This window comes from Parasteatoda tepidariorum, chromosome X1 (assembly GCF_043381705.1).
Source record: "Parasteatoda tepidariorum isolate YZ-2023 chromosome X1, CAS_Ptep_4.0, whole genome shotgun sequence".
Taxonomy (NCBI): domain Eukaryota; kingdom Metazoa; phylum Arthropoda; class Arachnida; order Araneae; family Theridiidae; genus Parasteatoda; species Parasteatoda tepidariorum.
In genome coordinates, this window is record NC_092214.1 from 47,287,762 (window position 1) to 47,314,707 (window position 26,946).

Sequence of the window (26,946 nt, forward strand, 5' to 3'; positions counted from 1 at the left end):
TTGAAAATTTCTGTATGCAACAGAAAAAACACGTTTTCCGAAATTTTCTGTAACAATAACATACAGAAAATCTCCGTAAATAACAGACTTTTTCAGAACAATAAGGTAAAAGTCTATGTTGTTGACATCCAAAAATTTGGTGTTGATTGTGACCCATTGTGTTTGTCGTGCCAAAGCGAATCGTGGAAAGAGACGATGTACTGTAGACTGCCCTCTGTCTAGAAGAAAGAGATTTACATGTTCATGAATATGGAATGTTGTGGAAAAGACGTTCATTGACCATCCACTGGGATCAAATAAGGGATCATTGGGACCGTAGCTGGTTGCTCTAATCCCCACGGAAAAGGATGTACGCTAGGGATGTACCAGGTGTCCGATAATTACCTGGTACCCGACCTACTTGGCTAGATTTTCATCACTCGGTTAATTGTCCGGAACCGGCAAAAGAATTTCAGTAATCGGTACCGGGAACCCTTACGTAGTTTTTAATCTCAAGACCTGGTACTGGGTACCCAGACACGGTAATTTTTTCGGGTATCCAGAACAGGGTAAAACTTATTCACATTCGGCACAACCATATTCGGATATCTAGTAACCTCATAATTATCCATAAATAATAATTGTATATTTTAGACATCTGCTCACTTCATCAGTTTCTTAATAATCAAGCTGAAATTGTTGGTTTAGACACGACATATTTCACTACTGCGCAAGGAAATCTCCGTAGACTGGACACCTTAGAGATAAAGAGATTTGCTTGCAAAAGAAAGACGTCCACTTTGGAGCAGACATGCAAATTTCAGAAGTCTATTACTAAAAATTGTTGTTAAATTAATATGATAGTAAAATGGATATAAAATTGGAAATAAGGAATTTCCATTGTTATTTATGAATTTATGTAAAGTTAAAAAAAGCGTAATGATTAACAGTTTTCTAGTAAAAGGAGGCTTTATATAATATTTTTATTTTTTTTAAATTGCAAAAAAATATTACGTTTGTAACCAAATGGCAACATTTGAAAGAGAACATCTTTTAAACTATACAGCCCATAAATGTTGAAGTAATTATATGTTTTAGATAGTTTAAAAATATTTTTGAAACCTAAATGTACAAATATAGGTACAAATTCCGTGTACAAATAGACGATTTCTTTAAAATGACTCATTACTTAGCAATTTTATTGCCTAAATTTGATAAACTTTATTAATTTTTTTTTAATATGGTGCTTTTATTTTAGGGTTTAACATGCATGCTAGTGTTTTCAATTTTTGCAGCCGTCCTAGGAATGTTTCAATTTGGCTATAATACAGGTGTCACCAATGCTCCCCAAATAGTAAGTGTTGATAATATTTTATTTACACTCTTAGAAAGTTTTGAACATTATGGTCGAAGGTAAAACACAATCGCGTTCAAATTTCTAGTAAACTAAATTTGTTAGAACCATATTATCTTTCAAAAAAACTTGATTGTACGATACTATATGGTTCAATTTGAAAATAGCTACTATGCTATATGGTACGATACTATATGGTTCATATAGGAAAACAGCTTATTAAGATTGCAACAAATTAGCACCATATTGTGGTTTAATTTACTGATATAAGTTAACAATTATCCGATACTTCTGAGAATGTAAAGCTTACTATAGTTTTTCACAGTATTTTTTTTTTAAAAAAACATGTATTTAAATGCTTTGTGATTTATTAATTTTGCAGTATTTTTCTTAAAGAAAAGCTTTTATGTATTTAAATTCTTTGATATATTATTTTATTTACGCAGTTTACAGTCCCTGGATAAGTTATTAGTCTCACAGTAATTTTTTAATATTTACATCTTTTGCACGAGTTTATAAGCAATACTTTTATATTTAAACAAACATGTAATGTGTTTTCGTTCAGGAGATTTTTTATATAGTTATTTACCTATTTACATTTAATTTTAATGCTTTGCATTACAGTGTTAACCAATTGATATGCAAACGTAAACAAGTGCAAACCGGTTTCGGTCACGTTGTCGCATGAGTCAGTTGTGGACTTGTTTCAGTTTCAGTAACTTTATGCTCTGTGTTTCTTTGTTTCGCAGTTTTATACTACGCAGTTATTTATTATTTTGTGTGCAGTGTTTAAATAATCTATTGGAACATTTTCATCACGGGTAAAAAAAGACGATCTTTCACTATGTAAAAAAGCTGAAGTAAAGGCCCCTCGTGAATGTCAAAATATTTTCAAACCGCGAAATATCACGAAAATTGAAGGCTTATCTAGAATACGACGCGTGCAGAAGAAAATTGATTTAGGAGACGAAATGAGCCCGAAACGAAAGAAAAGATGCAGCAGAATATTATAGTGCTTCTAATAATTTGGCCAGGGTAATACATAAAGTAGTTTCAAAAACTATTGAATGGTATTGATTAATAATAATTCTTCTGAATAATTTTTCACCGGAAATATTCAGTTTTCATATCAAAGTCTTTTCAAAGTTTTAGTTTCAAACAGTATAAAAAAGTGTTGATTACTTTAATTATCTTGGAATTCTTTTTTATTTCAAAAATTTAAGATATGTTTCTAGATTTCTTAATAATTTCTCTTGTGCTTCTTAACATCAAATGTTTTGAGCTTCTTTTTGACAGTTCAAAAAATTTTTAATACTATGAAAAAAATATTTTTTAAAATTTGAAAAAGATATATGTCGAAACTTTCAGACTTGTATAGAGCTGTAATTGCAGAAAAAAATTATGAAAAAAAAAATGTGGAGTCAGTTATATTTTTTTTACTGCTGTTGTTGAAATATACTAGCACAAAAAACTAGCGTCAAATTTAATATGAAACCTTGATTCTAGGTTACTAAAATTATTATCAGATTTTAAGTGTCAGATTTATAACACGCCATTTATTTTTATGCTATTTGAATGATTCATAAACTATTCCCAAAAACATAGGAGAGAACACAGAGAATAGGAGAAAACAAGCCGTAGCATTGTCAAATTAGAAAAAGTTAAACTTTTAATCATCAGTTGCCGAGTTTATGCCAACATAGCCCAGAAATTTATATTTAATGTTTTTCTTTCATTTCTCAATCATTTCAAGACCAAAACAGTTTTTTGAAATGCGACCAAAAGCTTTATATTTCTCTTAACAAACACATGTTATAAATATTCAAGTTAAAGGATTGTCAAATGTGCTTGGCAAGAAATATTTTAAAAGATTTCCTTCAGGGAGTAAGTTTGATGAATCAAATTTTCGCATGTCTAAGAATTCGGAGAGCTTGTGTTACGGAGACTTTATTTGATGCTCTTAAGTCTCTCTCTCTCTATCTATCTATTTATCTATCTAGCCAGTTTTTTTCTGGAAATGACTTCGAAACCATTAAAGGGAAACCCTAAATAAATGTCAGATTTGAATTCTTTTCCTTAAAATGCATACCATCAAAATTTCTAGTCATATTTGGCACCGTTATCTTTCTAGATCAGAAACACATATTTAAATTTGATTTTAAATTCAGATAAAATAATAATGTTTCTAACTAAATAAAGCTTTTAATTGTTTTTTTATGTTTTCAGATCATAAAAAAATTTATCGAAGATGTGTACAGAGATCGAACAGGGGCTGACATCTCGAACGATTTTCGTGACTTGCTGTGGTCATTGATTGTATCTGTGTTTGCTGTAGGTGGGATGATAGGAGGTATGATAGGGGGTTCCCTAGCTGATAAATTTGGCAGGTATGTTTTCATTATTAAGTTTGTTCTATGAATATCGTTTTTTCTTCTGTTATTCACTGTACATCCTTATTTAGAAAAACCTATATCATTGTTAAATATTATCCTAATTTAGTAAATGGTCTCAATATGCATTAAAGTTAGTTTTGCAATGTAATATACGCATTTTCAAATCTAATTTCTTAAGAGTAAATTGAATTTCAAATATCAAATGTGATATTTTATTCATGGCTATGAGAAGACAATTAATATAGTGATTGTGCACTGTTAGACTTTTTTATTCTAAATTCATGATAAAATAATTGGCAACAGTCTGTCCCTCCAATTAACCATAAAATTTAAGATAAAGAACATTTTTTTACCTTTACTGTTTTGAAACCGCTTACAACAAAAATGGTCAAGAATCATGAATACAAAACTATACTGTTTTTTAACCATTTAGTTCAAGCATAGTTCGAAAACCGTAAAAAAAGAAATTTAACTGGATACAGGAGCTAGGCATTTCGGTAGGCAATGGAGAATACAGAACACAAATGAAGGAAATATTCTGATGTCAACAATGGGACTCGAACCCTAGTTCTGTCGTGAGACTGACATGAGACTGGCAGATTACCTCTCCCGGCTATAATACGTGCTCAGTTGTAAGGAACCACGCGGTTTCAATTAGGTGGGCTTAGTTGGTACGACAAAATTCTGGTTGTTTAGCCGTCTTAAGAGATAGCAGTTAATAAACAGTTTTTCTCACAGATAACAGTTTTATTACCTTCGTATTTATGATTATTTGTCTTTTTTCTTTGAATAAGGTAAAAAAACAACTAAATAAATTGTTATTTAACCATTTTTTTCCTGAAATTTCTAACAGAGTAAGTCTTGCTGTTATAAAGTTGATTACTTGAGCTTAGTTTGTATAACAGTGCGAACTGGTTATGGCGAATACATTTGCTTTCATATGGGAAAAGTACTGAACGAATTATTACATCCTTTCTCAGCAAATGCGTTGTTGTTTAATATATTTTGTACGAAAAACACTTAAAAATGATACATAGCACTAGTTAGAAGACATACTTAACATATTGCACCAACTCTCTAAACACTTATTTTTGCAAATGGCAAAACAACATGCATTTTCCATATTTATAAAGTAATGAGAACAAAATTTAGTTTCAGTATAGACTATTTCAATCTATTTGTGAGATTTGAAATAATTTTACTTTGTGTAAATACATTATTTTAAAAAAATCGAAATTTTAGCATGAAAAATATCACGTATATTTCCTAAAAAAAGTTTTTAATTTAAATATGTGAAATACTTATTGCATTTGGAATTGATCAGAAACCTATCTCATTTTGAAAAGTGAAAAATTGATATTTTTAAGAAAACACAGCAGTGAAAAATGAAAAAAAAAAGTAAAGCATTTCTAAACACTTTTTTAATATGGCCAGGAATACCAATAGGTATATATATATATATATATATATATCTATTATATCTATCTTATATCCTATCTTACATCTCGAAATATATCTATTTATCTGAAAAAAACTTTACTCGCTATTACTGTGTCAGGTTGCCTCAAACTTCAAGTAATTGCATTCGGACACATTGCATATTGTTATTTTTACATTGAATACTTTACGAAAATGAACTACATAAACTTCTAATATATTTTGAGTTAAAAATTATTAAGTTTAAAATAATGCTACACAGTAATTCATATTAAAGTGTAGATTGGAAAAAAATGGATGAAAACTATACTTTTTTCAAAAATAATACAAGGCTATAAATTAATTTCGTATATGTTCGATGCATTTTGAGCATTTGATATTTGCATTTTAATTATTTAGATTTCTAAGGAATCTTAATAATTGAGTTCAGAGAAGCGGCAGCATGAAAAAAAATGTACATTTAATAAAACAGATTTCAAAAGTATAAGTATTTCAAAAGATTTCCTTGTCTGGGAAAAAAACAGTTTTCTCATACTTTAAAAAAGGTATTTTTCAAAGTACCAATTGTGAAAAAGGAATTAAAAATACTCAAAATAGGATTATTTAGGATAACTTATATACTGTAAAAAATTCCGGATCAAAGTACGGCATAAACTTCCGCACTTTGGGTGCATTATTACTGTAAAAATTATGGTATATTAAAATTTTTGTTGAATTTTGCGGTAAAATGTGTCGGCATCCTAAGTACCGTCGCTTTTTACCGTAATTGATCTGAAATTTTTTACAGTGTATATAGAAGGAATCTTCTAAACAATAAGAAAAATATATATGAAATTGCCATAACTTTACTGTTCCTAACATTCAGGTTTAAATATTCCAGCCTACCACACATGCTAACATTTTGAAACATGAACGTGAATTAAGTGACCAATTTACAACACAAAATTAAATTATTCTACTTATTTTATTTTTAGTTTTATGATTACACGGTTGCAAACTTTCTACGCTTTTTGTGAAACCTCACTCTTGTAGCAGCTAAGTTTATGCTATAATACATTATTGTTTTATTCATTTAAATTTATTTTACACACCACTACAAATAAATAATTTATTCGCTCATATGCATCACCACTTTTCCCCAGCTCTCTCGTGGAGAGGCGTTTAAAATGTTGGTAAAATTATCAAAAATTCAGAAAGTTTTGGTTTTTTACATGTCTACCACTCTATAGTACATTTTTCAAATATCGTAGTAGTTGGCTGGCCTGTGTTTATATATACTCATATCAGCTGTAATTTTTCGCTAACTTTTACTAAAATCACACCCAGAAGCACTACCTGGATAATTAATTTTAATTAATTCAAATTAATTCATAAGGATGCACTCTTGTAGTATTTCCAATGATGCCTAATAGCTATTAATAATGTAAAACTGTTGCAAATATACAGAACCAAAATTATTATAGTCTACCGTATGTCGCGACTTATATGGTAATATAAATAAAATTCTAAGTTGTTTAATAAATATAAATAAAAATCTAAGTCATTAATTTGTTATTTTATTTAACATAAACATAATAATTATGAGCTAGAACTATCGATTGAACATAATTATATATTTATGTGATACTTTTAATTCTGAGCAGTTTAATTGGGAATTATTTTATAATTACACTAATGTACAGTTTCTTAAATTTATTCTTGCAAAAAAAATTTAACTTAGCATTGCGTAAATATTGTTAAAGCGTGCTGCAACATGCCACACCGGCGCATGGATCATATTTATAGATGCTAAATCTTATAAGGTTCGATAAAAACGAGTTGGAAAACTTTATTTTAAAATGCGATTGCATTGAGAAAAAAAATCTGACAAAATTACCAAACCTGTATAGTAAAACCATTTCTGACAATTAACCCGAAATCTTTCAATTGGTAATTTTTTAATTTTTCGTGTTAATAGTTAATCAGGAATTAAGGTTTTAAACATTATAATTCTTAATACCAGATTGTTAGTAAAAATACAAAACTAAATGTAAATTTAATCTAAAAACGCCAGGCTTTGTAGAATCACGATAAAATTACCAAAATTTTCCTCAGAACTGTCATTAATTTCACCATTTATTAATTCAACATTTCAATGTCTATGACTTTTACCAGATAGAATGTTAATAGACCTTATTATTTGTTTACCCTTTTATGGTTTATTTAAACAGGCCGTTTATTTAAATGGTTGATAGGAGTAAGGTGAAAGCTAATTATTTATTTTCCTAATATATTTCTCAATTATAACATAGGAAAAATAGACCAGAATAATGCTGATGAATTTAAAACTTTTGGCAAAAATGTTAAACTGTCCCATTCCATCCAACATTTTCTACGTTGAAATGTTATTTATGAATATAAGTACATTTTATAAGACATTGTAAATATCCTAATTCTATTTAAATCCTTTTAAAACAATGTTTTTATAGGAAAGGAGGCTTGCTTGTAAATAATGGTTTTGGTATAATTGGAGCGGCTCTTATGGGATCCAGCAAAATATCACAAAGTATAGAAATTTTGGTTGTAGGAAGGCTTATTATCGGAATGAATTGCGGTGAGATTTATTTTTGGAATTCTTACATTTTTTTCTGATTTTATGTTGTAATGCTCTTTGTGTATTATGGTAGAAGGAAATATGCTAGTCTTTAGTTTGAAAATTTATTTGCAAAACGGAAAAAAAATCGTTTTTCTTGTGTATCAGATTATCCATCGTTCTTACTGTATTCATTTATCTCGATTTACGAAAATAAATTACGCAGCATTTTTTTTGTATACTTTATACCTTGGCGTTTTTAATTGACAAATAACATAGGGATTGGTAGAAATCCGTGCAAACATCTGTTTTTAAAATGAATATTTGAAAAAGTATGTGAGAAATTTTTGTGGAGATTGCAAAAGGTAGGCTTACCTCGGTTTATTGGTCCAGGTTTGCATTCCTTAGATTAACTAAGCACTACAATCTAATTTTAAATAGAAGTAGTTTATTTAAATTAATTATGCTATAGTTTTTATTTTTATGTCAAGTTCTTTAATATTTGTTACACTTAAGATATTTTTCACAAAGCGTTTTTACGTGAAATTTTTTTATATTTGTTATATTTCGTACAATTTCTTAGACAATAAAATTGTGCTGATTCTAAAGCAGGTCATGTGAAATCCTCTAAACTTAGTATAAAGCCATCTAATTTCATATCAAGATTTAAATTAAAGAATAAAAAATCCTGTAATTGCTAATTTATAATTTTCACATAAAAACAACTTTAAATATACTTTTTTCAAAACATTCAATATACTTTATAACATTAGGAAACTTTATTATGACATTTAATAGCATTAACTATTGCTAATAAATTTCTTGTCAGAATAGTTTTAGTCTTGATTCCCTAAATTTAAGTTAAAAATCAAGTTCTTTTTTCTAAAAAAAAGTTTTAAAGAAATAGTGCCTCGTATACTCTTATTTAATTCCAATTTCATGTACAAGGTGTTTCATAAACACCACCGTAAATATGTATTTTTAGAATCCTTATCAAAAAGGAAAACAGAAATGTATATACATTGGGAGTCGCAAATTTTAAAAGAGTAAAAATCAAAAACTTTATTGAAATTTGAAAAAACACGAAACAGGAGGACGTGTATAATAAACTGCAAGACTAGTTTAATGCAGGAGGAAACAGAAAGAAGTTTAAAGGCGATCATTAGAAACACTTTCAAGTTTTAACCTCCATTTAAACCTGTTTTGGTGATTATTACATCTGCATTCATACTTTTGTAATTTGTCTAATTTCGATAGCGTATTTGTTTTTTTCATCGCTCTAAGATTAATTTACGACCCTTTCCGTATAGTTTTTTTTCCTCATTTTTGAGAAGTATTTAAAATAAACGCATTATGGGTGGTATTTAAGGAACACACTGAAAAATTCGAGGATCAAAGCTGTAAATAAAGTTAAATAATTAAGGTATTCTATTGCATTTTAACAATATGACGTACGTTTCCATACCATGTCAAACATTCAATATTTGCGAACAAAACTGAGACAATCTCTTTGAAAAATTCTCTAAATGTTACAATAATTAAAAAAAGCCACAATTGGAAAATAGATTCTTTACCATTTCACACTTGTCATAAAAAACATAAATATATAATATTTTAAAAGTATTTATAATCTGAAACACTTTAAAAGTTAAATTTTAAGTTTAGTTAGTCAAATTTTAGTTAATTCTTTAGTTTCTGAATGCGAATTCAATGTATTTGAGTTGTTTTATGAGTCATATCCTATAAAAGTGTAATAAATATTTCTATGCATGGCAACACTAATAACGCAAATTTTTAAACAAATACAGGTGTAAATTCTGCTTTAGTGCCAATGTATTTATCAGAAATATCTCCGCTTACATTAAGAGGAGGCTTAGGTGAGTTTTCCGTAAGAATATTAAAGTATAAATTTTATGAATTTTTGATCCTGAAACAAAGTCTCTAATTCCATCTTGCTTTATTTTCAGGGACCGTAAACCAGTTAGGAATTACTATTGGTCTTCTGTTGTCGCAGGTGCTAGGTATACAAGCCATTCTTGGAACTGAAAGAGGATGGCCTTTTCTATTTGGTAATGGATTTTACTACAACCTTTGAGTATTTATTTCTAAAAGTAATAATTTTTAATTAACTGGTAACACCATAGGGGCTATTTAAAAAATGCTTATTTACCTAAATAGAATTATTGATGCTATTATGAATAAAACTCGGGGCATTATTTAACACGTTTTGAACTACATGAAAAATAGGAAATGTTGGAAATTCGGTGAACATTAATGGTGGGTTTAATAACTTCCACAAGTTTTACCTGATTACTTTGAAATTTTAATACCAATATACTAGTTGGCGCAATTCTATGGCATGTAAACTTGGTGGCTCATTGAATGAAAAATACTTTAAAAGATGTTGTCTACACTTGATTAGTAAAAAACTATAAACTCAGTTTAAAAAAAACTCTTTTCCTCGGAACTACATTAGTAAAATTTCGTTTGTTCGTCAAAAAAAAATGTTTTGAAGTTTTCAAAATTTATTCATAATAGTATTGCTGAAAATAAGATAACAGTAGCTATATTTCCTGATATATCAAAAGCCTTCGATAATGTCAATCACAATCTTTTAATCAAAAAATTAGAATTTTCTGGTTTCAGAGAAATTATTTTAAATTGGTTTATTTCATATCTTTCAAACAGAGAACATAGAGTTAAAATCCGAAGTAATTTTAGTAATTATATCGCTGGTTCAAAGTTAAAACGACACTTCTGCACTCCTGCACTCACTTCTCATTCAAATAACATGAGAAGTGAGTGCAGAAGTGTCATTTTAACTTTGAACCAGCGATATTTTTTCAAACCGTGGTGTTCCTCAAGGATCTATTCTAGGACCCTTATTGTTTATTATATTCATCAATGACTTTTGTCAACTCAAACTTTTTGGTAAGATAATAACAAATGCTGATGATTCCGTAATTTTGTATTCTTGCACTGATTTAAATTAACTAATTTTTCAAATTGAATCTGATTTACGCGTAATTTCAAAATGGTTTACAGTAAATGACTTAAATTTAAATCTAAATAAAACTAAATTTATTTATTTCAGTTTTAGAAAATCAGAATTTAACTTAAATTTGAAATTTCACTCTCTCTCTCTCACCTGTAAAAGTATTAATGAAAATTGTCAATGCTACATTCTACAATCTGTAAATAATATCAAATATTTAGGACTATATATCGATTCTAATTAGAAATGGAAAGTTTAGTTTTAGTTAAATTTTATCACCTTAAGAATAAAATTCATTTTAATTTTGTGAAAGCACTCTATTACTCTTGGTTTTATTCTTTAATTAATTATGGTGCAATTATATATGATGCAATAATATATGGTGGCGATTATAAAACTAATTTACTTCCTTTAATCTCAGTTCAGAATAAATGCTTTAAGATTATTAATTTTCTGAATATAAATAATTCAAGTATAACTACTACCAATATATATACAAGAATTAATCTATTACCATTTCGCCGTAATGTATTTTTTCGTATTTTACTTTATTTACTCAACAATAAATTAATATGCAAATTAAAAACTAATGTGTCTGAAAGGAGACCAACTGAAGTATATGAGAATCCCGTTTTTACAAAAGAAATTTCACGAAAACAGTTTTTTTATTTAGCACCTAAATTAAATAATAAATTACCATTTCAGTTGCAAAATATCCAAATATATTTATCTTTTAAGTGTGCTTTATTTCAATTTGTGATGAACATCGACGATTTAGATCTCTATTTTCCCTTTAAAGGAAGCATTTGATTTTTTATACCAGTCTTGTGCCAATCCAAATGAATTTCTTATGTTACCTTTCTTATTTTTTTTATATAGTTTCATGTATTTTTTTTCTTAATTTCTTTTTTAAATCTATATAACTGCTGTGAGTTTGAAACAGTTCTTCGTGGCTGCTAGGTCAAATTTAGCCCACCTTTAGTCAGCGCTCTTTATGCTAATTTTGAAAATGGCGCAAAACTGAAAGTCACTGTTTTGTGAAGATGAAAAGCGTTTGTGATCATACTATTTACATTTAAAAAGCTACGCCATTATAAAAATTTTCTCATGAAAATTTTTCAAAATTAAGATTTATTCACTGATTTTGATAATTTTTGTTTTAATAAAAAAATATTGTCGAATTGGTGATTTTTTAAAATGTTTAATATCTTTTAAAATATTTAGCTAATTTTTCCGTTCTAAAGCCCATATAATTATTTAGGGCAAGATCGTATCTATAGTTTAAAATTATTGTTTTACCTCAAAAAATTAGGCACTTAAACTGCAATTTTATTTCGTTTTCCTTGGTGAAAGAGCTTCAAAAAATGTTCGATGTTAAGGATGGATTATTCCAGTGATGAGAACGCCAATGCAAGACATGTTATCTCTTTCTCGTTTATGGAAGTGTCAGTTTACATATTTTAAAATATGCTCTTGATTGTGTTTGCTGAAAAATCAAGTAAAATAAACGATGGTAATTTTTAAAAAAATTTCATTGTAGAGTTCGAACTTTAGGCCAAGGTAAACTAAATAATGTTAATTTATGACAAGAATCCACGCATTAGGAATTATGCAACTAAAAGCAAAGTACTTGATCTAAATACTAATGTGGTTGTGAGGGTAGAAACAAAGCCGGACAAATTACCCTAGTCTGACGTTTGCACCCTTCTTAAAAGCATTAAAAAAATACGAAAGATTTCATTGAAAGTGTCACCACAGGAACGATTTCCCACAGCTTCCCACATTTGTCAAAATTGACCTACCACAACTGTAATATAAATCAATGCAATGAAAAAGATTTATAAAGTGTTCATTATATGTATAATATAATTTTTAGCACTCGAATAGTTGAGTGAGTGTCATAATGTTTAATTATCCAAGCTTCATACATTTTAACTGAGCAAAAGCATGTTCCAACCAATAATTCTTCTAAACTTGGAAGGGACATGCTAATGGTATTGCATTATTGGAAAGAAGAAAAACTATCATTGTAACTACTTTATTGCAACTAATGTCTTATGTGTGTTTTGGATAATTATTTATTTTTAAAATAAAGTAGGCTTTTGGACTACTTTGTATCCCTTATTAACGAAATAAAAATTACTTCATTTCAGCATTTATCATTTTGAAATATATTGAGCTAAAATGCTTTTGTTTCTAGAAATAAACCTGTAAATATTTCATTCTGGTGCTAAATGTCATGTTTCTTTCTATGCATACATAGGAATCTCTGTAATTCCAGCAGTTTTGCAACTTCTCATTCTTCCTTTATGCCCTGAAAGTCCAAGATATTTGCTCATTTCAAAACAGCAAGAATCTCTCGCAAGAGAGGGTAAATAGCACATTTTTCATTTATTTTGCAACAAAGCTATTTAAAAAAATTAATAAATAAATAAGTTCAGAATGTTCACAATTACTACTATTGTAATAATTAACAAAAAAAAAACGTTGTTCAGTTATCTTGATTTTAGGCTTAATTCTCAGATGTCAAAGTAATATGCGTAATTAATGAATTTGATAAATAATTAATGAATTTGAAATAGCGTAATAGAGCGAGACACATTTCGTAAATAATAATACAGGGTAAGCACAAAATAATGAATGAAGTTGAAAGTTGTATTTTATGATGAATGATAGTTATATTTTCACAACGATTACACGTGCTACAATAAATTATACACAGAATTAGAATAAGTTTTACAAATTACAATTACAAATTACCCTTTCTTTCAGTTACAAATTACCCTTTTTTTTAAGCGACAAATATTATTGTGCTGTCAAGCTCGTTTTGTTTATTTTGCAGTTTTACACTTCGAATGGGTCATAATGTTTCATAAATGCGTTAAGTTCTTGCTGTGTTTTCAACATCGATGGTTCATAAAGAGTGACGTAAACCCCCAAAAAACATATTATATAGCGTAAAATCTGAGGATCTTGGTGGCCATATAATTAAGGCTAAAGCATCTGTTTTCCGTGTGCCCCATACACTGCTTATGAACAAAACATTACAAGAACTTAAAAAACGCATTTGTGTTACAGTAGGATCCATTGGCAGTATGAAACTGTAAAATGCGTGGAATTAAATTGATTGCAGATTATGATTTTCCTGTAACAATAGACACATAGAACATTTGTAACTGAAAAAAATGGTTTATTTTTTCTAACTTTATGCATCACTTATTGTTTACTTAAAAAAATACTATAAATATTTAAAATCTAGTTTTTCATTTGCGTTGTGAGTGATTCTTAAATCATAATTTAAGAATTACTTTTGCCAAGATAAAAAGTATCTTTTTTTATAAACTTGTCTCATTATAGTTTAATGTTTTACTTTCCTTGATTTAAAGCATAATTAATAGTATTTAAAAATTATAAATGAGCAAACGAGGATTTAATTTAATTGAATGTATAATTTTAGGATACAAGGTCCAAGAAGAATATGCTGAGTCAAACCGTAATAAAATTCGCATATACCATTATAGGTAAACTTAAAAAAATGCTATTAGCAAATTTTAATGGGGGAAAAAAAGAGGAAATAACGAGGAATTTTTATTCCCGTACTTTGTAAATGGAAACTGACTTGTAAGAAACTTAACTTAGGAATCAGAGTAAATTGTTTTATTTCACTTTCATGAAATACTTTATGCAATTCTATGCATCTTTTAAACTCTTTTTGAGACTTTATTTAATTATATTAATAAATATCAAACTAAATCTAAAATATAATTAAATTCATATACATGATAAAGTTCATAATACAATTAAATTAATAAGCAATATTATATTAATAAATATTTAAAAATAAGTACATATAATTAAATTTATACGTATAATTAAATTTATACACATATTTTATACCCATAATCTAATTCATAAAATTCATTACATGTACAGTATTGCATATATAAACTTCATTTCAGCATTGCAGAAGCTTAGGTGCTCAAGTTTAGTAGAAGAGGATATAGACGAAATGAAAGCTGAAGATAGAACTCAACTGCATGAACCTGAGGTAAATAATATTAATAATGCTAAAACTTTGTTTTTTTTTAAAGTAGAAAAATTGCTAATTTATTTTGGTGACTTTTTTCTCTCTTTTTGGCATGGCTTTCACATATGACTTAAGTTATATAATGTTTGAATCAAATTTGAAGTCTACCTTGATTATTTTGGGACAGAATAATTGGAAAATAAGAAATAAAAGTATTATTTGAAAATTTAAAATAATAAAGTAAAATGTTACCTACTAGATTACTGATTACACATTAGAAAATACTTCATAAAATAAGAAATTAAGATATTTCGCTCTTCAATTTCATCAACATAGTTTAGTAACAACATACAATCTATGTTTCAAAATATTTATAAATAATTTGAAATTAACTATTCATTTTAATATCCTTTTAAGAAGAAGTTCTATAATGCTCCATGAAGATATGCACATAAATTTTTTTTTCCAAATATTCTTCATCATTTTTCTTCAAGACATAAATCTACTTAAAGGAGAACTGCTGGTGAAAATAACCTATTCATAACTGTGGCTAAAAACCAGCCTTCTTAAAGAAAATACTATGGACTTCCTCGATATGATGATTATCTTTATACCAAAAATAAGAGGATACCTCGAAGTTATTTTTGCTACTGCTTTATATTCTATATGAGTAGTATTCTATATAAGATTTGATATATGAGTCTTATTCATATACCGCATACTTTGATTCTCCCTCATGGTACACCATCCGATTTGTTAGGAAGCCCTTGAGATTAAAAATGAGCATAACATATTTCTTTTTCATTTAAAAACTTAATTATTATTTAATTTAATTTTGCTTTCGATAAATATATCTGTTATTATCGATCTATTATCGGAAATCGATCTATTTTTTGCGATTTCTTCTATGGCTGACAGGAACATTTGGATAGAGTTCAAAACTCGCTAGATGGTTGCTGCAATGCTTTGATTTTATAAAATTGTTATTTTTAATTCTCATCACCAATACATTTTAAAATTTAAGGCCCAGAAGGGATGGATAATATTTAGGAAAAGACTTTGGCATAGACAATGCAAGTATTTCATTATTTTCCTTAGAGAAAACTAAACAAACGTATTCATACACTTGATTTTATGGTTTTATGGTGGATGAATGAGCTCTGTTGGTGTACATCTCCTTTTCAGTTGCACATTCTTTTCGACTATTCTAAATTTATATATTATTTTCAAATGTTATTTGGATGATGCATTTTTTTTACTAACTTGAACTCTACATTACCTTTTTGAAAAATACAATTTTCGCTTTGATTAGTATCTTGTTTCATCATCTATACTTTATTTTATTTTTAACACCATCCTAAACTATGATAAATAAGTAGTTCCCTCCCCAAACTGAATTTTCTGTCTTCTTATTTAATTTTCGGATATATTTCCTCTTCAATAAAATTGTTTACTTCAATCTCCTACCTGTTTACTTCAATCTCCTACCTCTCTAAATATGCAGCACCTTATCTTCTCATGTACAGCCTTAGCATAGACAAAAACCTGCCTTCATGAGTTATGTACGCCAACATTTAATTGAGTTCTTGCAAGTGCAGTGGATAACAGGGTTTTTTCCCATCGTCTATAACATGAAATAATTTTTTTTCTGGTCTGTGCCAGATTAGAGATTTTGTTTGAGCGGGAATTTAAGTTAACCTTTTTTTGCCGACTTCAAGCAAGAAGTATTTTCATACACTGATAAAATACAAATAAATAAATTTATTTTTAAAAGTAAATAAATTGAATGAAATGAGAAATAAAGAAAATTAAGCATAGTTCAATCTTAATCAAACTAATTTTAAAGCCATTGCGAATGAAATACCATCATAAGAATGTGTGACTTACAAATATTCCAAATCTATGCCTTGAAAATGCATTGAAACAATTATGACTCATTCATGTATAAAAATTTATTGATATTGTTGATAAATTAATAAAATTAGAATGAGAAATTAATAAAAATGTATTTTATTTATTTTAGACGGCTTTTACGGAAGAGTTTCGTATACAGCCACCACCTATGCAAATAACGATATGGAAACTTCTTCAAACCAGATCCCTCCATCTTCCATTAGTGATAGGAGTTGTAATGCAACTCACCCAACAACTTTCAGGCATAAATGCTGTAAGTTCATATCCCATGTTAAAATGGTATTCAATTCAGATATCGAGCAGATAAAAAATCAAATGCAATGTATTTCTCTGATATCTTTATTTTAAGCAAATAAGCATTTTACGGGGAAAAGATATTTTGAAACTTTCAGTTTTCAGGCTTTTACAAACTTTTCAAATAATGTTGGACAAACTGTTTTGTATTTTAAGAATATTAAGATCAGAAGGTTACACACACTTTTCAATAAACATTTAGTTACGAGAGTGTTTCAGGAATCCGTTCAAGATTACAAATCAAAAATAAGAAATACAAACCTTTTGACATTCTGTTCCGTAAAAGTTAGCAATCAGTATGTAGCAAGGATACGCTAAAATTAATAAAATGATCTAACTTTATTTACTTCAGTACTCTCCATTTCCTGTAGTTATTTAATAGTAAAAATAAGAGCATAAAAAGAACAACACTCATGGTAATTGCAAATCTATACAAATTATCTAATTAAATAAACCATCAATAATTGAAAAAGAATATTTAAAAGAAATTCTACTTGCTACAAAAACTACATCTAAAATTGCCATAAAAATTTAAAGCCGATCGAATTAAAAGTGAGGACATTGAGCTCGTCGTGTATTACATGTCTTTACTGTAAAAGCTTGTGTTAGAAGAATATGTCGCTTTGTTTTCGAAAACTTATTTAATTATATATTTTAAATATTTTAACAAGCACGGATAACAATATCAAAAAAAAATACATATGTTTTATTTATTATGTGACTCATAAATTTATCCATATAAACAAACGATTTATATTATTTATTAATTTATAATTTTTTTTAAAATCACTATTGTGCTCACCCATAACTACTTAAAAAGTAGTCGAAAAATCTCTGTACGGGATTAATTTACTCACTTCGTTTAAATTGTGGAAATATAAAATACTAAGATAAACAATATAAACTTGTTTTAACCCTTAAGTATTAAATAAAAAAAATAAAAATTATTGTATTTAGTTTTAATGTAACTATTTTCCTAACATACGTTTTAGAATTATTATCTAATCTACTATAACACGTACAGTGTGCAAAATATAAATAAAAACCTGAATGACTTTTGATCTAATGATCAGATTTTTCAGGTACTAGAACTCAATCTTAAAAATTTGCAGGGCGAGCACAAATAATGTGATAATTAATTTGTGCAGACGATATTTTAAGTTACGAAATTAAGCACGAACTTTTTTTGAATAAACATACTTTTTTACGATGAATTAGGATTTTCGATTCTCAAAATATTGAATAGCTACAATCAGGAAAATATGATCTCAATAATTTAGTCAGGAGAGCGGTTAACAGTTTGGGCCCCTCAATGTTAATTTTACTTTGCATATTTCCCTATATATTGGAAAGTTTCTGAAAATTTCTTGCGCATAATGTAAAATACGTTTACATTATGTACACGTTTGCATTACATGTAACTTTAAAAATAGTTTTTTACATAGAACTGTTTTTGAAGAAACAAGTTTTATATTTGTGTGCAAAACTGTTTGATTAGTTTCATTAGTTCCGGAGATGTGGCGAAATACGGAAAAAGTGAAATTAATAACTGTCTCAAACTTTCAACCGCTCTTCTGATTTAACTATTGGAATAATACCTGCTACCCCCCCCCCCTAATTTGAGGATCAAGAATCCAAATCAGTCAAAAAAATACATGTTTGTTCTGAGAAAGTAAGTTTTTGTGTCTGATTTTGTAACTTTATCGTTTTCAATAATTAATTAGCATCTTTAAGCCCTTGAACCATAAGGATTGAGTCGTAATACGTGAAAATCTAATCATTAGGGATCAAAAGTAAAAATTCATTGTGTTAGTCTTCATTTTCCATTGAAAACTTCATATTATTTGTATTTTACAAATAAATTCGTCACTCAATGGTCACATGTTGGACTTTTACTGCAATTTTATCTTTTTTTAATACTTATTACAGCTCCTTTCGAAAAGCGTGAATTCTGTTCAATTATTATAATTTTAAGAAATCTGACAAATCTGATTAAATAATTTCAGCAAGATCTCACCTTAATCACTCATTTTTATTATTAGGTTCTTTATTATTCAACTGGTCTTTTTATGGGTGCTGGCCTCCCAGAGAATGCAGCCAAATATGCAACGATAGGCGTTGGTGTAGTCATGCTCATCATGACATTAATTTCTATTCCTTTAATGGATCGTAAAGGTCGTCGGACTCTACAACTCTACGGACTTGGAGGGATGTTTATATTCAGTATTTTCATCACTATCACTATGCTTGTGAAGGTATAATTTTACGATATGATGTAATATTAAGTCCAACGAAATAAATTCAAACAGTATACATACAATTTTTTTCAAAAAAAGATGTTAACAGTTAAAATTCTTAAGTTGAAGCCATTATTGTTAATACTTCTAAAATATTCTGCATATAATGTTCGTATACATTCTGAATGATCGTATATATGCATGAATGCAATAGCTTTATATGGCAATGACATGCATTTATATTATTTATTAGCGATATACTTTGCTCATAGAATTCTGAAAAGTGCTATTAAGCTGTGCCTGTTATTTTGTATAACAGCATTATCTATTGGAAATATGGTTTATACATTGAAATGTGAAAAATAATCATAAGCTTTATACAAATAAAGATTTGATATCAATAATGTAGAAGTAAATTAAACTGTTAATATTAATAGTTTTAATTTTTTAAATTTTACCTGAAGTTTAATAGCACTTCAAGTTTAATAGCACTTAGAGTATAATAATACTTATGTAAAGTTTTTATCATAAATTTTGATTTAGTTGTTACAAGATTAGAAAATTTAAAAAAAATTAGCAGCTTTTTCAAGCACAAATATCGCATTAAAAATCTATAAAATACATTAAATGTTCTGTGGCTCAATGTATCTTATTAAAGATTCTATCTTCCATATGCAGAAAAACAGTTCATTCGTATTTTCTTTAATACAAATGAAAATTTGGGCTATATGATAATACGCTTTATATTGAAAAGCGATTTTCACACACTGTTTGGAAATTTCTGAGAAAAAATGGTTTAATAAAAATTTATTTTATTGTTTTTTTACCGGCTGAATTTAGAAAGTTGCAGGTTTGAGCAACAAATTAGTATGTGGGTTTGAGTATTAAACTCTTTAAAAATTTAGATGAGAATAAAAATTAGCTATATAAACATGAAACATAATAAATAAATATACTCTATAGAAATTAATGTACTCTATAATAACTAAGGTTAATAAATAAATTGGAAATAACGACAGGGACCCGATTATGTCTCAAGGTCATTAAACCGAACCTTCAATACTTGGGTGGCTCTTCTATAGCATAAAGCTATGCATTACTTCGCCTTGACTATGCATTACTTCGTCTTGACTATGCATTACTTCGCATTCCTCTACTGAGTCAGGCATCTGTCCAATTGGGATACCAATTGGGATTGTAAAGATTTGCAGTTTTTTAAAATAAGCATGTTATTATAGCAAATAAACTTATTGCGATTAGTTTGAGATATAGTAACATTTCTACGGATACTAATAGATATATTACAATTCCAAATATATATATANATCAGATATATATATATATATATATAAAGTGGGCTGCAAATGCATTTCTTTCACTTTACGTTGCATGCAAAACTATGTATTTCTCAGTCAGAAAATACTAATGCATATTCACGTATTAATTTATAATATTTATCCTTGACGAATGAAAAACCATAAATGGAAGAGTAATGTAAGCATTCATTCCAGCTTGACGAAGGTATGATAGGGATACAAAGCATATTAACTAAGCAATATTTATCAATTTCACTCTTTTTAGGTGTTAGTAGAAGGAAAACCCAATGCTTCTAATGTTAATTAATGATTATACGAATGCTTTTATTTGAAAACAAATTGTTTCGTATATAGCTCGCTTCTCGTATATTGCAAAATAGTATGCCTCGTATCTCGTATATAGCAAAAATTTTACGCGTTATTACCTTTCTTTGATTTATAAAACCAGTTCATGTAAGAAATCAAGTTATTTTTCGTAAAATTCTTAACCTAACACAATCGCAAATTTTAATTCTTTATTTCTAACTTCTTTAAAATCAATTTTAGAATTCAGACGAAAGAAAATTACAATCCTTTTGTTATTCTAAAGAGTCATCATGAAGGTGAAATTAATACTTCTGGATAGATAATAAATTGTACAATCGTTGATTTCCTACGTTATTTTTAATTCAGTCTTATTATTCTTTCTTCTTTAATTACAAACTAGTAAAGAATGTAAGGATTGTAAAAAGAAATAGAAAAAGGAAAACACAAACGATTTAAATTCATACTTTGGTTACTAATTCAAGTTTGGTTACTAATTCAAATCAAGTAATTTTCTGATCTCACTTAAATTGTAATTAATCGTCTGAAAGTGCGTTATCGTTAAGGTATTTGTTTCGATGCTGTTTTTTCTGGTGATGAAATAATAGAAGCTTTATATTCACATTTCTTAAAAGAATTCGTTTTCAAAATTTTTACTACCATCAAATTCATATTCTAAAATAAATTATTCCAAAAATATAGATAATTTATTAAAAACAATATTAATTAGTGAGAAAAATAAAACAATGTTTCGAGCAAACGATTCTTTCAACAGATCCTTTTTATAATCGTTTTCCAATTTTTCTATTTTAAATTTTTGTGTTTTAATGAAATATTTTGAACTGGAAATGCTTTTACTATTATTTTCTATTCTAATTAAGTTATACTATTTCTAAAGTAAATTTTAAGGTCTAATTTTGCAGTTTTGCATATAGTTTGACATAACCTTTTTAGTTATTCTGGTAGAAAAATTTTGAACAGTATTATCATTTTCAAATATTATGAAATTCGGGTAGTAATTTCTTGCTTTGAATCAGTTCCGCGAAACGAAACTTTTGAAGTTCTCTCCAAATTTCTTCAAGTTTGAAAAGAAAACTTCAAGTTTGACTTCAAGTTAAATTCCTTCAAGTTGACAATCGTTTGACAGTCGATTTTCGAATGATCTAGTTCATAGTTTTCATGTGATGTCATTATTTTTTTCTTAATAATAGTTATTTTATAAATAAATCTTTTATAAATAATTTATTTATGGATAATTCTTTAATAAATAATTCTTTTATAAATAATTCTGTTAGAAAAAACAATAATTCAAAAAAGTTAAAATCTTAAAGAACAGTAAAATACAATTCCTTATCATTAGAAACTAAGGAACAATCTTACTGAATCTGGTTCGATCGTTATGCTTTAAATGCACCAATCAAATTCTCAATTTTTAAATGTATATTTGCTGTGAATTTTTATGGTGATAAAACTTACAATAAAGAATACTATTGAAGCAGCGTTGAAAAATATTTCGTTTTTTAATGAAAAGTTTGTCTTCAAAAAATTTTGATTCAACTATATCGTTTTTTTAAAAACAAAGATTAAATATTTCCACTCTTCTCTTAAGATTAAAATTAATTTAATTTGTTTACGTGTTTTCGAACGCTGTCGTTAGGATATTTTAAAGTGAGCTTCTAAAACTCGTCAGTTTGTCTAGCCTTTTATTGGTCCTTTCTGGAATTTTTAACGTGTTACTGTTATTTACTAACCAATTATTTCAAGTACAGATCAGCACGTTTTTATTTTCTTCCCAAAATAAATTTTTCTCAAATTATTATTTTTAGTTCCTGTATCATTGGATAGCCTATTTCAGCGTCGCTAGCACACTCTGTTTCGTGATATTTTATGCCATGGGTCCAGGTAAGGTATGAAAATAGCTTGGTATGCCTGTTGTACAAATTCCTGCTCAGTTTTTACTGATTCCTTATAAATATTTTGCAGGACCCATTCCATGGATGATAACAGCAGAACTGTTTTCTCAAGGGCCTCGGCCAGCAGCAATGAGTATAGCTGTTACAGTAAACTGGTTTGCCAATTTCGTGGTTAGTTTAGTCTTTCCGCAAATGCAGGTATGTTTTCATACTTACAGTAGTTAATAATTTTCAAAATGAGAATTTATACAAATGGTGAGATTTTTTTTATTGATTTTCCAGAGAGTATTCGAGAATTACACATTTTTGGTTTTCACAATGTTCTTAGCTGTTTTTTGGACTTTCACTTACAAGAAAATTCCTGAAACAAAAAACAAGACATTCGAAGAAATATCTGCTTTATTTCGAAGAGACGATGATCCTATGAATATCAACGGAATGAACGTCCTACAAAATTCTCTTCAGTCTCCAGAGATGCTGTATGAGGATAAACCTTTGGATCAATGTAAGAATAATAGAGTTTACTTAACCAACCTATTAATATCCCTTGGTTCCTTGTAAGAATAATAGAGTTTATTTAATCACCATATTAAAAGCATTTGGATCAATTTAAGAATAATAGAGTTTTTTTAACCACCCTATTAATAATCTAAACTTAGTTTTTCAGAACCCATGTTTTACATATTTACAAATTGTAATACAAATACACAAGTTGTAATTGTATTAGTCTCTTACTAGAAAATACTTATTTTCTTTTTTTAATTTAATAAAAGATTTAAATTTTTAAATTTAAATAAGTATTCTGTTAGTAAAACTAAATTTTTGAGTTTAAGTAATGCATCTGAAATCAATACACTTTTCTGATATTCTGAGAGGATTGTAGTTTAAAAAATTTAGAAAACGTGAATCAAGTTATTTTTTCCATAGGTATGTTTTTTCCATAATTCTATAGAAAAGAAGACTTAAAATTATCCTTAATTCTAACTTCACGATGCTCAGTTTTGTCGATCAATAATTAACGGATGGAGTCCTAATCAATTTATATTATCAAATGTATTGAACAAAATTATCCCCAATTTGTGCTCTAATTATCATCTTCTGTATTTATTGAAAATCACTGAAGTTATTTAAAAAATCATTAATTTTACAGCCGTAGAATACTCAAAAATGATGTTTAAAAATAAGATAAATAACATAATTTTTTCGCGGAAATGACTCAATAAAAAAGGCCATTTTTTATTAATTGAAATATTTTTAATTGAAGATTGACACCATGTATTTCATATTTGAAGTATATTTCTTTTTTTTAATATATTTCTTGCAGAAGATATGAAAGCAGACTTTCCTTATAGCGTGGTGTGATGAAATTATAGCCTTAACCAAGTCATATTCTAATATTAAGTATCTTTAATACTCTAAATACACCCTTACTGTAAAAAATATGATTAAATTAGACTAGAGTTTTAAAATAGAAAATTAGAAAACTTTTCCAAAATATATAAAATAATTAACGCAAACAACTTCTTAAATTTTTCTTATTCTAAATATTACTTTTTTAAAAACTTAAGGCATAGAAACACACTTTTGGGTAGAAAATTATTTCTTGTTAAGATATTTTAACTGTCTAAAATTGGAAAAATATTTTTCATCTAATACTATTTTACAGAAAATAATAATATTAGGTTTTCCTATATTTTGACTTTGAGAATGAATAGCCTCGAGATGTATCTTATTTAACTAACATATATTTATTGATTTCAAAAATTTTAATTTTGTTTGTTTGTCCTCTAGCAATTCATTCTCATGAGCTTTCAATAGATTTTTACCTAATTTAAAATGAAGTTAAAAACATTTAAAGTTTTTCTAAAGACAAAACTAAAGGAATTTTTAATCTATTCTAATTTGATATTTTGAATTATTGGATTGATCTAAAAGTAATTTCATTTTTTATTTTATTTAATAAAAAGAAAGGCGATTTTTCTTACAGTGAATAGATATTTTTTTGAATTATATATTGTCCACTTTGGTCCAATACCTTTTACCCTCTTTTTGGCAGTAGAATGATTCGACACGTTTACAATTTTCCCCCCTTGCTGGCAAAAAAAAAATGATCCAGATGACTTTTGGTTACCTAATTTGAAGTAAAGATTTCACCATATAAAATTTTTGTAGTGACGAAGAAATTGTTGTAGTGTAGACAATTAATTTCTCATCCCCAGTGCTGATACTCTTTTTAAAAACAAAAATAAAAATCTTGACATTTAAGAAGCAAATCACAGACATCAACACAGCGGCACAATTTTTTTCCAATAAGAATATAATACCTTTATTGTGTCTTCATTAGCTTAAACTGGCGTCCGTGCATCTTAATCGAAATCTTGCAAACTACTTTTGGTACTGGCTTACTGACAATTATTTTTTTCTTGCTTGAGCAGCATTTTCACCTTTTTAATTGCAAAAAAATAAAATATGTAGAAAATTCTGCTTTTCCCTTTTCGCATTTGAAAGGGTACCAACCAAAATCTTTTGCGTAGAAATAATCGAACTTTTTCCCCAGCAAATTTTGATGTATCACCTGTCAAAAAAACTAATGATTGTGTGGCATAAGCATGAAGTTGGTTATGAAAAAATATGCTTGAATTTTGCTGTTAAAATAAAATTACTTTCAGAATTACCGATAGTTTGTTTCTATACATTTGATATGCGCAATAATTGGCAAAAAAAATAATAGCGAGCACATTGATATTTTTTAACGTTTGACCTACTTTCTTTTGTAACATTATTGTAAAAATTAGATTTAATTATATTATGTTTTATAGACTAAATTTTTTCATTGGAAATATACTCTCCAAATTTAGTCGTTGTAGATCTATGTTTAGTGTTATTGCAACTGTACTACTTACTTTCTATGTCAAACAATATTTTTTATAACTTAATAATTGGTTCATGCAAATCAGATTGCGAAAAACATTTAATTGCAATATAACGAATTTATAATTGCAATACAGCGAATGATACTGTAAATTAAAGACATAAGAAAATTATTTGGCTAGATGTATAGTTTTTCAGTGAACATATGAAAAACTCATCTTACCATATCAGTTAAGCTTCATGTTAGTGTCAACATTTAGAAAATGAAAACCTTTTAGTCAAGAAATTTGATACATCGAATACAAAATGTTTTTGAAAAGTATTTACTTGGGTTTTTTTTCCTTCCCAAAACGCTTTTATGTAGTTTATCCCCCTCTTCAGAAGCTGTTTCCTTCTTACCTCCAATAAACTGTGATTTTTTTATCAGGGAAATTGGAAATCAGGTTTTCTCCTAATCTCAACTTTTAGACGAATGTCATTTGTTTTCTTTATCAAATGTTTCGATTCCTTAGTATACTGTTATCATTTTTGCGTTTCCAAGTTATTTCACACAAAAGTTTTTTTATTCTGTCAAACAACATATTTCAAATACAATGCAATGTTTGGGGCAATAGCACTCGAGGTATTTAAAAAAGCTATCAGTTTAATCTCCTTACTTAAAAGAAGTAAAAAAAAAACTTTTCGCTGTTTAGGTCGATTAGTCTCAGTCTGTTCTATTTTTATTATAAACCAGAACGTAAATAAATTTTCTTCTTACCCTGTTTTTGATATTCTTCCCCAATTCTGACTATCTTGTTTACATATGCGGACTTCAAAGTTCAAAAAGTGTTATGGGATTATAAACTTACAAAAAAATATATCTAATTTCATTTGGGGTATTGGACAACATCTAACAAGAAGACACAATAAATCATAGAAAAAAAAATTGCATCAACAAGAAGGGGAAAAAACCTCTAGAAATTAAAAATTCACACCAACAAAAATGCTTTTCTTATCATCGAGAAGTTTCCTACGCGTCTTATTTTCATTAAATAAAGCGAATTATGCGTCTTTAAATTATTGATACACATGTAGTATAGAATGATTATTGAACAGAGACGTTTAATCCCATTTAGGCAAAATGTAACCTTTTTCGATCAAGGAGGACAGAATAAATTCAGCCCGCAAATATAAAATGGCTATAAACTCGAGTATTTGAAGGGTGCGAGTAATTTCTGAAATAAAAATTAAAATTCACATTGATCAATAAAATTAATAAGACAAGTGGATCGGAAAGCATTATTAAGATATAGATGAAAAAGTAACGAAAATACAAGCAAAAGGAATATATATATATATATA

At 27.8% G+C, this 26,946-nt stretch overlaps 1 protein-coding gene across 1 annotated transcript in view; it reads left to right on the forward strand.

The window, feature by feature from the left end:
* The window catches only part of LOC107453274 (glucose transporter type 1-like), an 83,054-nt gene that overhangs the window by 49,883 nt on the left and 6,225 nt on the right, over nucleotides 1–26,946 (forward strand). The window contains exons 5-16 of the mRNA XM_016070031.3: nucleotides 1,238–1,333; nucleotides 3,560–3,720; nucleotides 7,632–7,756; nucleotides 9,544–9,612; nucleotides 9,703–9,804; nucleotides 12,994–13,101; nucleotides 14,690–14,778; nucleotides 16,781–16,924; nucleotides 19,008–19,220; nucleotides 22,648–22,723; nucleotides 22,805–22,932; nucleotides 23,017–23,239. Coding sequence (XP_015925517.1) covers nucleotides 1,238–1,333; nucleotides 3,560–3,720; nucleotides 7,632–7,756; nucleotides 9,544–9,612; nucleotides 9,703–9,804; nucleotides 12,994–13,101; nucleotides 14,690–14,778; nucleotides 16,781–16,924; nucleotides 19,008–19,220; nucleotides 22,648–22,723; nucleotides 22,805–22,932; nucleotides 23,017–23,239 — 1,534 coding nt within the window. The remainder of the gene's footprint in view (nucleotides 1–1,237; nucleotides 1,334–3,559; nucleotides 3,721–7,631; nucleotides 7,757–9,543; nucleotides 9,613–9,702; nucleotides 9,805–12,993; nucleotides 13,102–14,689; nucleotides 14,779–16,780; nucleotides 16,925–19,007; nucleotides 19,221–22,647; nucleotides 22,724–22,804; nucleotides 22,933–23,016; nucleotides 23,240–26,946) is intronic.